Source organism: Zingiber officinale, chromosome 9B (genome assembly GCF_018446385.1).
Source record: "Zingiber officinale cultivar Zhangliang chromosome 9B, Zo_v1.1, whole genome shotgun sequence".
Taxonomy (NCBI): Eukaryota; Viridiplantae; Streptophyta; class Magnoliopsida; order Zingiberales; family Zingiberaceae; genus Zingiber; species Zingiber officinale.
In genome coordinates, this window is record NC_056003.1 from 28,044,827 (window position 1) to 28,058,336 (window position 13,510).

The following is a 13,510-nucleotide window of genomic DNA, read 5'->3' on the forward strand; positions in this document are numbered from 1 at the left end:
GTAATAAAAATAGTAGAAGACCTCCGGTCGGAGGGGAATGTTGTGGATTTTGAACAAGACAACGACGCCGCATAGAAGGCGGAAGGTGTTAGGGACTAAGCTTCCGAGCGGAATGCCGAAAAAATTATAAACTTCTACGATAAAGGGATGGATTGGAAAGCGCAGACCGACTATGAACTGGTCGCGGAAAACACAGAAAGCTCCGCGCGGCGGTTTGTGTAGCCGAGCGGAGGGGGAGGGTAAGATAAGTTCAAAATAAGAGGGGATGTCAAAATTATCCATCAGAATATCGGCGTCGCGCCGATCGAAGCGCGACTCCATGGTGGTATACGACGGGCCGAGGGCTTGGTCTTGAGGCTGAGAGGAACTGGCCATTGGCCGAACGGGCGAAACAACAAATGGCGAAGAAAGGCAGATGATGGAAGGAAGAAGATGACAAACGAAACAGTGTCCAGAGGACCAAAACTCGGGAAAGAAACGCAAAGAAAACACAAGAACCAAAGATAGAAAAGAAGAAGAACCTTACAGAGAAGAATGAAGATCGACGAAGAACACGGAATCGCCGGAAAAAGGAGAACCGAAGCTGCCGGAGCACTGAGACGCCAAAGGAAGCTTCTGGGCACACGAGAGCAGAAATGCGGCGAAGGAAGAAGACGAAAGCTTTATAAGGTTGAGCCCGATCGGCCTCAACCGTCCGATGCAGGTCACGGGAACCGAAGCACGCATCGGGCCGTCCATTTTAAACTGCCTCGGTCTCGTCGCTCGAGACGTCATCGCCGTACGATGACGGTAGCAGCGCCACGTGGCATTCGGTCACTGGAGTGCATTTAATGAGCGCATGCTCGGCCTTAATGTCGAAGATTGGCGCAAATTTCGAAGAGATCCTAGGAATGTTGGCGTTGACTGACGTTATAGCTACCCCCGTGAGAGCCGAGCGGAGGATAGTTGCATGGAGACGCCGCTCGGCGTGACTGGCGGTCCAGTCAGTCGGACTAATCGCCTCCTTCGACTAGACTTGAAGGGGAGGCAAGTGATCCGGCGGTAAGGTCAGGGGACCCCCTCTGGAGGGGAGTCAACGCCACGTGTAGGTCAAAAGTCAAAAGAGTCAGCATGAGGTCCGGCCGATCGGAGAAGAGGTGGGTCGACCGGCCGAACAGGTCCGAGCGGGATCAAAGACAGCCCGACGGGGAGTCGGGTTTCCGACGCTCATGGTGAACAGGATCGCCAAGCCGAGCAGGCAGCCCGCTCGGCCGAGGCGTAAAGCAGCAATGATGTGAAGGAACAGTCTCAGCCGAGCACGTGAGAGAGTGGAATCTTCCCGGTCGTACCGATACCTACGGCCGGTCGGACCAATGCCTGCCGAGCGGATGGACGCTCGGCTCGGGGAAAAAAGAGACAAGGACAAGGGGACATTGGGGAACATCTTCTGACAACAGGCATGTTCGACGACCAGGCCATACGCAAAATCCTACGACGGAAGGTTCTGTTGTCCCATCAAAGAGGTGCTCAGACTGTAGCGGTATGGTGTTAGGCATGCTCCTCTGGTAAGCCCATACTGAGGTATGGTAAAGGACACGTGTACACCTCGACATGTGTGCACAAACCTCCCTAGAGCTCTATATAAGAGCCCACAAAATTCACCGGAGGTACGAGATCTTTCATCTTTAGAGCCACTTCATCGTTTTGTTTTCCTCTTGCCTGACTTGAGCGTCGGAGGGTCGTCGCCGGGAAACCCCTCCCAGCCCGACTTCTTTACAGGTTCGCCGGAGATTCATGTAGTTGGTTGGAGATAGAGGAGAGCGCCACGTCCTCAGCGTCTGTCGACTCAGCGTTTGGACAGGATCAACGTAAACTTAGGATTTTTTTGTAAGTTAGGAAATCTTTCCGTTACAAATTTTTTCCTTAGAAATTATTTTGCCTTGTATATTTTTTCCTTAGAAATTTCTTTTCTACTTATAAATTTTTACTTCAACCCTTATGAAAAATAAATTTCTATTGGGGTTAAAAAATATGTTTTAAACTTTGAAAAATATTTTTAAGTTACTTATTCCGTTGCACAAAATTTTTAACTTAGAAAATAAAAAGATTTCCTACTTAGGTATTTTTCTTTACTTGCCATTTTTTTAAAAAAAATTTTACCTTAGACTTTTTCAAAGAACTCCAATTTTTTTTTATGTGATCAAAGGGGGAGAATAATATTAAGTCTAGGAGGAGGTGTATTTAAAATTTCTTTCATTGAAAAATCTTACTTACACATATTTGCAACATTATTTGTTTTTATATTATGTCTGTTTTACCCTAACTTAACCTGTGTTGCTCACATCGAAAAGGGAGAAATTGTTGGACCCTAAGATATTTTAATATGATCAAACAAGTTAAGTTAGGTCCTATTTTGATTTACCTTTAGCAATCCTCTCTAAATTTTATTTTAATTTCTTCCATTTTCCGTGCCTTTTGGATTTAAATCAAATGATGTTTCTCTATGCTTCGTTGTAAGTTAGGAACAGAAACAAATAAAGCCGAGCTAAATTCTATATTATTTAAACTTATTTAATAAGATAATCAAGTTAAATTATGTAAATTTGATTTAATCTTGATTCAAATTTAACACTTCGATGAGCATGGTTCGAATTCTGTCTAGAAAATATCTGTTTACAGTGGAATTATGGGTAGTGAGCAAGTATACATTGAAGTCTATTTAAATATTTTTAATCTAGTGGGGTTTTTATTTTTATTTTCTAAAAAATATGTATTTTCTGAAATATAGTATTTGATTTGTACTAAAACAGAGATAGTATTTTTAAAATAAAAAAACTATATATATCTAAAAATCATTTTATAAAAAAAATAAAGAAAACGCAAGTTTTCTAGAAAATAAAAATAAAAAACACGCTGGGCGGAAATTATTCTAAATCCGAGGAGATTCTGTGATACGAATTTACTATTCGAGAGCTAAGGCGTGGGAATTGTTGGCCTGTTTTCACTATACGCACAGGATTTTAAATGCCCCAAATGAAGAACACACGTCGGCAGCAGCAGGTGGACAATACACTGAAAAGGATACATACCGCGACCGACCGACCGACCGAGACACGCCGGAAGTCGGCGACAGCAGATGAAGCGCAGGCGCAGGCACATGCACATGCACATGCACAGCACGCATGGATCACAACGACTTTAGATTAGTGTAAGCTCTAGCTAACCAGAAATCGAATACTGACAATCGATGACCATCCGTCCGCTCGATTGTTAATTGCTGATGGCCGGCCGGCGGGTGGTTTGGGTTGAATTGCTGCTTCATTTCTGCATGGCTGGCCGTTTAGAGGCGGACGACCTCGGGGATGTCGACTGGGTAGCGGGCGATGCAGTCGGCCCAGGGGCCGTCGGCGGGGGCTTTGACGGTGCGCAGGCACTTCCACACCGCGCTGTTGCACTTGAAGCCGCTGCCGAAGCCGATCTGCCACACGCGGTCGCCGCGGCGCATCCGCCCCTTGGACTCGATGTAGTTGAGCTCGTACCAGAGCGAGCTGCTGGAGGTGTTGCCGAACCGGTGCAGCGTCATGCGGGACGCCTCCACGTGCTCCGCCGACAGGTCCAGGCTCTTCTGCAGCTCGTCGATCACCGCCCGCCCGCCGGCGTGGATGCAGAAGTGGTCGAACGCCTTTTTGAAGTCGGGGACGTAGGGCTTCCACGCGGGGTCGATCAGCTTCCGCCCGGCGAAGGAGAGGGCGAAGAGGAGTTGCTCGGACATGGGCAGCACCAGCGGGCCCATGGTGGTGATGTTCGACCTCAGGGATTTTCCGGCTATCGCCATCAGGTCCTTGGAAAGGGAGATTCCCGAGTGGCCTTCCGCGTCCTCCTCCTGGTACACGCAGCGATAGGAGCGATCGTCGGCCCCCTTGTGCGTTCGCACCACGTGGGCCAGCCGGTACTTGGCCCGCGCCGCCTCACGGCCCCTGTTCGAGAGCAGGATCGCCGCCGCGCCCATCCGGAACAGGCAATTGGGAAGCAGCATCGACCGTTGATTGCCGGAATAGAAGTTGGGGGTGATGATCTCCGTCGAGACCACGAGCGCATTTGCGCGAGGGTGCACCTGCTCGATCGAATCGAATCGAATCGATCGATTATTTTGACATTGTTCGATTTGATCGATCGGATTGAAATTAAGTATTTACCTGAAGCAGGTCGCTCGCCAAGTCGATGGAGATGAGGCCGGCGCTGCAGCCCATTCCGGAGAGGTTAAAACTTCGGATGTTGCTCCGGAGCTTGTACTTGTTGATGATCATCGCGGACAGAGAGGGCGTGGGGGAGAAGAGGCTGCAGTTGACGATGAGGATGTCGACGTCCTTGGAACGTAGCCCGGTCTTCTTCATGAGATCGTCGACGGCGGCGAAGATGACCAGCTCCGCCTCGGCTCGCGCGCCCTCCATGGTGGGCTTGGGCGGGATGTAGTGGTTCGCCGGAGGGAGGCAGGTTTCCTCCCCCAACCCCGACCGCTCCAGGATCCGCGTCTGGAACTTCACGCTCCTCTCGTCCGAGTTGATCAGCCGCGTGTGCTCCATGAACGTCGAGAACGGCACGCGGCACGTCGGCGGCGGCCTGAAGCAGGCGTAGTCGACGAGGTACACCGGCCGCGGCCGCGACACCAAGTATAGGACCCCTGCAACGACCACCGACAAGGCGAGCGCCAGATTCCTCACAGGATTCCCTTCGATCAACTCCCGTACAGCATCCACGGTGTCATCGAAGCCGAGCTGGTGGACCTCAGAAGCCATGGCCGTCATGACGCCGGCCAGGAACAGAAGCCTGAAGTTGTCTACGATGAACCGGAAGGCGATCTTCACAGACCTCGGCAACTCCGGCTCCGGCACGCCAGGCATATTCTCAACAACTCTTTAATTATCCACAACACTTTGTTCTCCTTTGGTGACCAGAATTGCTTGTGGGAGGATATATATATACATATGTATATATAAGAAGATCAATTAAATGCAGGTAGAGATTAGGTCAAACGCCGTGCCTACCATCGACAAAGTTCACTTTGCCACTCTCTGATTCATGCACAGTTGAACTTCACTTGAAGAGTATGGTCCGAGTGGGGGAGAAAGAACTTTGGACAGTTGGAAGAGGGCAACCAGAAATTATTATTATTATTATTATTATTATTATTTATTTATTTATTTGTTTGAGTGTTTAAGGAATTGGCTATCAGTTTGTCAGTGTGTTAGCTAAACTGTCACAACCACCTTCTCAATGTGATCGATTTCTTGCTATGCATCATCGGGAAAATGTCAAGTAGAATTAGTACAGATTGTCCATCTTAATTAGACTAACTCATGCATGGTTCATGTTGCTTGAAGTACTCAACAATCTCAAGGGAACTGAATGTGTTTTACCAATTTTTTATATATAATTTAGATGTTTGAGCCTTAGGTTTAATTAATTCTGGAGATGAACGATTCAGTCCCACAGTCTGGGACAGACCATCATACAAATCCAAAAGCATGAGTGGTTCCTCATATAGTAACTAACGTCCTATATTTTTCATCCCATTTAAAGAAAATATCATGTAGTGCATCATAGCTGAAATTTAAATCATGAGTACTTATAAAATTACTTAAGTATCTTATCGTTGCATCATGACGGATGTGTATCATGCATGCCTTGACCTATGAACCTTAAATTGAATGCTAAAGTCACTGCAATAAAAATAGGAATTAGCAATAGAAATTTCAATCACTAATCGATCATTAAATGTATTCTATAGTTAAATTAGCGATGGAATTAAAATTCTATCGTTAATTCATCTCTAATTTAGCGACTTATGATTAAATTTATTATGAATTTTATCATATAACTTATAATTTTATTATTTAAAAAAATCTGTATATAATTACAATATCAATACAATCAATATCAACTCCAATCTCAACACTAATCCTCAATACAAACATTAATCAAAATAATATTATTAACGACATCCAAATGTACACAATTACAATATCAACACTAATCAAAATTTAATTTACTAACAACATTCAAGTGTACATATTGATCAAAATATTATTAGAAGCACTATACATTAGGTTTAATGACATTAATCAAAATATTCCTTGTTAACTATAAATGTCTCAATTTGTTGTCCAATCTTCAAAGTTCTTACAAAATTTCACAGATTTTTTGAATTAGCAAATTCCCTTATCCTGTCCTCCTTTTGCTTTCCCAGCTCCTCTAGAAGTAGTGCAACAACTCCTCCAAGAGAGTAACAAATCAATCCCTAGTTTGTTGTCTAACATTTAAGTAAAATAAAAGTTGAATTATTTTAGAGATTGCTTGTAATCATAAATTCTCGTTTCAAAATATTGAGATTTACTTTCATTTACCACTAATCTAAAAACAAAACAAGCGCACAATTTTACATATGATAGGGCAATCAATACTTCTCAAGGCTGAATATGCAGTACTATACACTTTAATGTTAGAGAGCACTCAATAAACCTATTTTAAATGTAAACATTAGCATTAGCTATTTCAAGTTCAAATTTTATCAAGAAGGGTTTGAGAGGTAAATACCTTAAATACAATTTATGGTGCATTTAGATCAAAGTCATTTTCTTTGATCAAAGTGAAACTGCAAGTAGAAAAACATTAATATCAGATCAAAAAGAATATTCTTCAAAATTAGGATGTAGCAAGTTGAGAAAATTGAGAATTTGAATACATCGTATCCTAAGGAAAACATCTTATTCAGATAAGCGTATTTATAGAAAATTGAGAATTTGAACAAACCATTTCTTCCTCAAGTTGTGCCTTTTCAATTACCCTTTCTTCCACTACAACAAAAATGACTTTTCGCGGCGTGCAAAATCACCTTCCGCGGCGCGCAATGCACGCTGCATAGTTTAAAGCTGTTGAAAGTCATTAGTATTGGCGGCGTGCATTGCACGCCGCGGAAATAACTATCGACAGCATACTATGTACGCCGCGGAAATAACTATCGACGGCGTGCATTGCACGCCGTGAAAACAAACTAGCCACAGCAAGCAATGCACGCTGCGAATATTATCAAGAACAATTATCCACAGCATGGGATGCACGCTGCGAAAACTATCAAAAACAACTATCCACAGCTTTCAATGCACGCTGCGAAAACTATCAAACACAACTATCCACAGCAAGCGATGCACGCTGCGAAAACTAATAAAAACAACTATCCACAGCATGCATTGCACGCTGTGGATACATGTTTCAACATCGTGCAATGCACGCCGCAAAAACAATCATCAACAGCATGCTTTGCAGTTGAAAAATGCTATAGCTCCATATCAAACAATCTTGAATTCCAATTTAACAAATACTTCAACAAAATAAACTCAAACCCAAAATGTGAAATTAATAAATAAAACTAAAAAAATGGCTAAAGATAAAACAGAATAAAAGTCACTAGTTTTTATCATCCAAATAGAAAGATTCAATACAAAAACAAGATGCATAATCTCTCACAAACTAGCTAAAAACTTTCAATCCACAATTTAGTATAATCTATATCAATCACACAATACTATAAATTTAGATAACCATGCGACTGTGCTTCCTATTGCATCATCAAGAAACTGCATTTCCTCATTTGGTCGAATTAGATCAGCCTTCTCCACCAAAATCTTGTCAACCCAAACTTTCCAACAAGATCCACCAAGAACAACATGATGCACTTTTGTGTTTGGATCTGTGGACGCAATTCGACCTTCTGCAACAAATAATCCATCAACACACCAATGAAGCAACTTGCATTTAGTATTAGCACGGATATCTCCACGACTCACATTCTTCAAATTTGACTGTAAAAAAATAATACAAGTTATTAATTCTATCATGCCAATTTTTGTAATAATTTTGTAATTTAAAAATGCATATTGTGAAGATATTTACCTGAGCAGTAGCTAAATGTTTATTAACATTATGAAAATCACCAATTTTTTTTGCTGCATCATTGATATCACAATTGCTACCAACTTCGTTCCCAATACCACTACCAATGCCACCACTGCCAACCTAATTTTACAAATAAATTGTGTCAAACAATGGCAACATATAAGTGTAGATTCAAAATTAACTTATTTTATGTATGTTGTTTAATTACTAACCTGTTCTTGTTGATTCTGTTGCCTCATACTTTGTAAAAACATAGACTTCATTTCTTGCATTTCTTGTTGAAGGTTATGTACCATAGCTTGGAATTGTTTAACAGTTTGATTTTGTTGCACAGAAGCTCCAACTTTTGATGGTGTAACTCCAAAGCCCAATCCACGCACTCTACCTCTTGTTTCCTTGCCAAACACAATGCTAATTGCATCATCAGCAATGTTAGTAGTCTTTTGAGATTCTGGTGGACATTCTTGTATTTCTTTCTACAAATAAAAAAGTTAAATTTTAAGAAAATAACAAATTTAAGTTACCCAATTTTTTTCTTATGAGCTTCTTCAAATAAAAAAGACATAAATTTATTACCATTTTCTCTCCAACTGATTGAGTACTAGGTTCCCCATTTTTTTTTTCTTGTGACCTGAAATCCAAACTTGTGATCTTGTAATTTGTGTAATATTAGAAAAAAAAAGTTAGAAACAATATTCAATAATTAATTTAAAAGTATTAAAAATAATATTTACCATAATGTGAGCCAAACGAGCATAACCTCTCCGACTCATCGTGTGATTGTGATCTTGTTTTTCTCGCATTGCTCTAAATCTCGCACTCTTTTCCTGACATTTACCAAACAAATCAAGACATTTATTTTACATTTAGCATTAATAAGACATTTATTACAAGTATTTTTAGTCATCATAAATCATAGCTACTGCTTATTCATGTTGTCTAAAAATCATAGCATTAAATCATAGCATTCCAAAGAAACCAGACATGAACTCAAAAAGAGAAAACCCCCTTTTATCCTCAATATATGTTGATCCGGTAGTAAGAGCGGCCCCCCCCCCCTTGTGAAGTCAACGCTAAGTGGAAGTCACCGGGACAGCCGCCCATCCGGGTCCGACCGGACGGACGGCCGGCCGGTGTAATTGAATACCCGGATGGGTCCGGTCGGCTTGCTGACCGAACGATATACACTGATGGTTGGAAGGCACCCTGTCAAATCAGGGTTCCGGCGCTCAGTTGAAAAGGTCATGGGCCGAGCTGACCTCTAGGCCGACCAAAGCCATAAGGCACCACTGCTTATTAGTCTCCACAAAGCACAAGTAAACCCCTGCGGATGTCCAGCCGAATGTTGAGGGAGCTGTCCGCCCGGGCGACAGGTTTGGAGCTAAGGGGAAAAGGACAAGAGACTTCTTTTTCTGACAACTGGTAGGTTTCACGTGTGGGCCATGCTCCAAATTTTGTGACAGGGGATTCTGCTGTCCCATCGAGGACATGCTTTGACTGTAGCGGTATGGGTCAGGTGAGCTTTCTGACAACCGCATATCGAGGAAAGGACATAGGACACATATGCACCTCGGTATGCGTGCCCTAACCCTTCACAACTCTATATAAAGAGCCTCAGACTTCGCCGGAGGTACGTATTCTGAGACTTTGGGAGCCACCTTTTTCATCGTTGCTTACCTGACTTGAGCGTCGGAGGGTCGCCGCCGGGAACCCCCTTCCCGGCTCGACTTCTGTGCAGGTTCGCCGGAGCTTCGTTCCAGCAGTTGAAGAGCCACGTCAGCAGTCGAAGAGCGCTCCGTGCCCAGCGTCCATTGATTCAGCCTTCGGACAGGATCATATGTGAACAGGACAAAATCTGGCCATTTATGATTTATTGTATCCCAAGCTACTGAATCAACTGGATGACGCATTATGTGATCTTGACTTTTATGGTTGGAGTGCCAAATCAACTCTTCAGCTTTTTCTTTTGATTTAAACATCCTTTTAAATCTTGGTATCACCGGAAAATACCGTAGCACCTTTTCTGGAACCCCTTTAAAAACTTTGGTGATGACTTTGTCCACCTTCCATCTTGATGAACCACACTTTGGACACGTATCCAGATTTTTAAGCTCCTTTCTAAATAGACAACAATCATTTGGGCAAGCATGAATCTTCTCATATCCTAAATCAAATGGTTTTAACAATTTTCTCATCGAGTAAACAGTTTCTGGAAGTGTGTTTTTTCCTGGAAGCATGTCACCTAAGATCTTAAGGAGCTCATTGAAACTATTGTCTGTGTGACCATTAGTAGACTTGTAATTGTATAATGTGACGACTGCTGATAACTTTGTGTAAGATGTGCAACCAGGGAAGAGGGGAGTTTCTGCATCTTCTAATAAACTAGCAAAGTCGTTATCTTTTGCCTCAGACATAGTGTATCCAACATCTTCTTCTGGCACAAAGGCATCCTTGTATAAGTGATATGCCTCTCTACTTTCATCATCTTTCTGAATTTCTCCTGAACTACCTTCACCTTGATATTGTCGGTTATAAGTTTCTCCATGGAAGACCCAAATAGTGTAAGAAGGATCAAACCCCTTAATAATTAAGTGATCGTACACTTGGTCAAATTTCATATACTTTTTGTTTTTACAATGCTTGCAAGGGCATAAGATTACTTCACGTGTTTTGGCATATTTCTTAGCTTGTGTAAGAAATTTTTGTACACCTTCTTCATACTCAGGTACAAGCCTTGAAGGCAAATGTATCCATTCCTTATCCATTTCGTAAATGACCCAAACCCTAACATACAAATATTTCATGTTTAATACAAAATAAGATTTATATATTTATTTAATATACATAAAAGAAAATGAAAGTTGAAAGAAAACAAAATGGGGAGAGTGTAAATTGCAATATTGAAGGTGAAAAAAGGCATATTAAGTGGGTCATTTGCCAAGGTAAGACATATACCAACTAAGTGGGTCAAATTCTAAATTGCAACTAAGTGGCTCACGTATTACAGGCCAGGGAGGGAGGGTTTAAATTCTAAATTGCATTCCAGGGAACGGAGTGAATGATCGATAGAGAAGGCTCAACTGATCAAGTGGATGAAAGTGGAGACCTGAGGGGTTTTTGGCTGGTTTAGGTTGGAAGGGAGACAACATATAGACATTGACATAAGACAAGTACCAGCAACTAGTTCGCCAAGGTAAAATTTTGTTAGTTTGCAAAGTGTGGTTCATCAAGATGCTACGGTTCTGTGCATCTATATTTGATAATGGAAAGTGAGTCAAGATTCATTATCAAAGGTTATGTGCATCAAGATCCTTTGTTAGAATAACATTACCTTCTTGTACTCTTTTGTTGAAGCAACATGAACATGAAAGTTCTGTGCATCTATATTTGATAATGGAAAATATAGAAAGGATCAACTTCATTCTATTCTAAAATAGATGCACAGAACCTTCATGTTCATGTTGTTTCAACAAAAGAGTACAAGAAGGTAATGTTATTTATCTTCTACAACTAAAGCCAATGAAAGCCAATGCAACTAAATCAATTAGAGTCTCATTACTAAGATGGAGAATGCCAGGAAGAGGAAGGAAAGTAAATACAAGAAAGAGTTGTAGATGTTCAACATAAAACAAGAAAAACAAAAAGAAATTTCAACCTGAGAAACGGAAGGATCGAAGAAGATGTTTGATTCAGTGGAGAGCTTCGGACGAAAGGGCTTCGGATGAGAGGGCTTCGCCGGAGAGCTCTTCGTCTGAGAGAAGATGGGCCGAGATGTTCGGTAGAGAGGATTTAGGGTTGCGACAGAGAGGTTTTGGCGGAGATAGTTCGCGTGAGGAAGAGGGCTTCAGCTGAGGAGGAGGGCTTCGGCTAGGGCTTCGGTTGAGGAGGAGGGCTTCGGCTGAGGAGGAGGGCTTCGGCTACGGCTTCGGCTGAGATGGAGGGCTTCGGCTAGGGCTTCGGTTGAGGAGGAGGGCTTCGGCTGAGGAGGAGGGCTTCAGTTGAGGAGGAGGGCTTCTCCGGAGAAGGCTTCAACGGAGAGAAGATGGGCGAAGATGTTGGCTGAGAGGAGCTGCGGCAGGGAGGTTCCGACGAACGAGTGAAGAGGTAGTCGCGATTTTAGGCTTTCGACAGTTCGGGGGAGTTCGGGCGTGAGATAGGTTTCGGGAGTGAGAAGATGTTTCGCGGGCATATAGGATGCGCGGAAAAATATTCGCGGGAGGTTTGTTTCAGCGATAAATTTTTGGTTAAATATTTAGAAACTTTTGAAGATTATTAACAGCGCATATTGCATGCTGCTAATATTTTATAATATTTATTCGCAGCATACATTTTTTGTACGCTGTTATTTATATATATAATAATTATTAATAGCGCGCTCCGCGCGCTGTTAATATTAAGTTTTAACAGCGCACTTTGCACGTTGTAGAAAAAGTTTATTAACATCGTAAATAATATCTATTCAAAGCATATTTTGTTTATGCCATTATTTATATCTATAATAATTATTAACAGCGCGCTCCACGCGCTGTTAATAATTATGTTATAATTGCGCACTTTGCACGCCGTAGAAAGGTGTATTAACAGCATACTTTTTCTGCACGCTGTCATTTATATATATATTATATTATCCGCAGCACACATAATTAGACACGCTGTAAAAACTATTATTAACGGCATGCTTTAATTGCACGCTGTTGATGATGCGCTGCGGAAAGTCAATTTTGTTGTAGTGTTCCCTTCTTTTAAATATCAGCCTGCATCAAAACCATATTAGTATGCAACAAAAATACCTACAAACAAACTTTAGAGATGTAGCAAATAAAAAAGAACTAAGTAAATTAGACAAAATTCAAGCTTCTATAAAATTTTAATCAGTTCTTTATAAAAAAGAGAACATAGAAGATTAAACTAAATTAATTAAAAGAGACAAATCCAAGAAAATCTACTTAGGTTTATGCAATGACATGCACTTTTTTTACTAGATTACAAAGATTTATCTTTATTCATAACAAGAATCATCATTCATTTCCCTTGAGCACAGCATGTCTCATAATAGAATGAAAAATTATGCTCAAAATTATAAATTCAACAAATATAGACAGATGAACGGTCTTAGATGTTGAACGGTCTTAGATGTTGAGATGTAGAAAAATTATATGGAGATGGAATTAAAGTGTATATTATCAAACATGAAACAACTCTGTATTTGATGAAACCATTCTAGTGACAGGTGGTGCAAAGCTTAAACACCACTGATCCAGTCTACAAATCGTGGAGATGGCTAGTTGGGGATATGGCTGCTACGATATGACTACTGCGTTGACTAGATGTAGACCTCACTCCACTTTGCAACATAAGAAACGTCAGTGTCAAGCCAGGGAAGGGATCCCTGGCGTTGACCCTCCTACGCTCAAGTCAATCACTAGAATAGTAGAAGAAAATGGAGCAACAGTGAGCGCAAGCATGAATAATGAATAACATGTATCTCCACCGGTGCATAGACCCCCTTTATATAGCGTCCCAGTAGGCGACGTGCATTCTCCTCGAGAAATGGACACGTTCTCCAATTTGTCCTATG

At 41.7% G+C, this 13,510-nt stretch overlaps 1 protein-coding gene across 1 annotated transcript; it reads right to left on the reverse strand.

The window, feature by feature from the left end:
- Positions 1 to 3,013: 3,013 nt before the first annotated feature.
- LOC122025346 (3-ketoacyl-CoA synthase 6-like) lies at positions 3,014 to 4,951 on the reverse strand. Its single transcript, XM_042584152.1, has 2 exons — positions 4,176 to 4,951; positions 3,014 to 4,093 (listed from the first exon to the last, which is right to left on the reverse strand). Exons 1-2 carry the CDS (start codon positions 4,878 to 4,880, stop codon positions 3,320 to 3,322), a joined length of 1,479 nt encoding a protein of 492 aa, XP_042440086.1. The 5' UTR covers positions 4,881 to 4,951; the 3' UTR covers positions 3,014 to 3,319.
- Between the last annotated feature and the right edge of the window lie 8,559 nt (positions 4,952 to 13,510).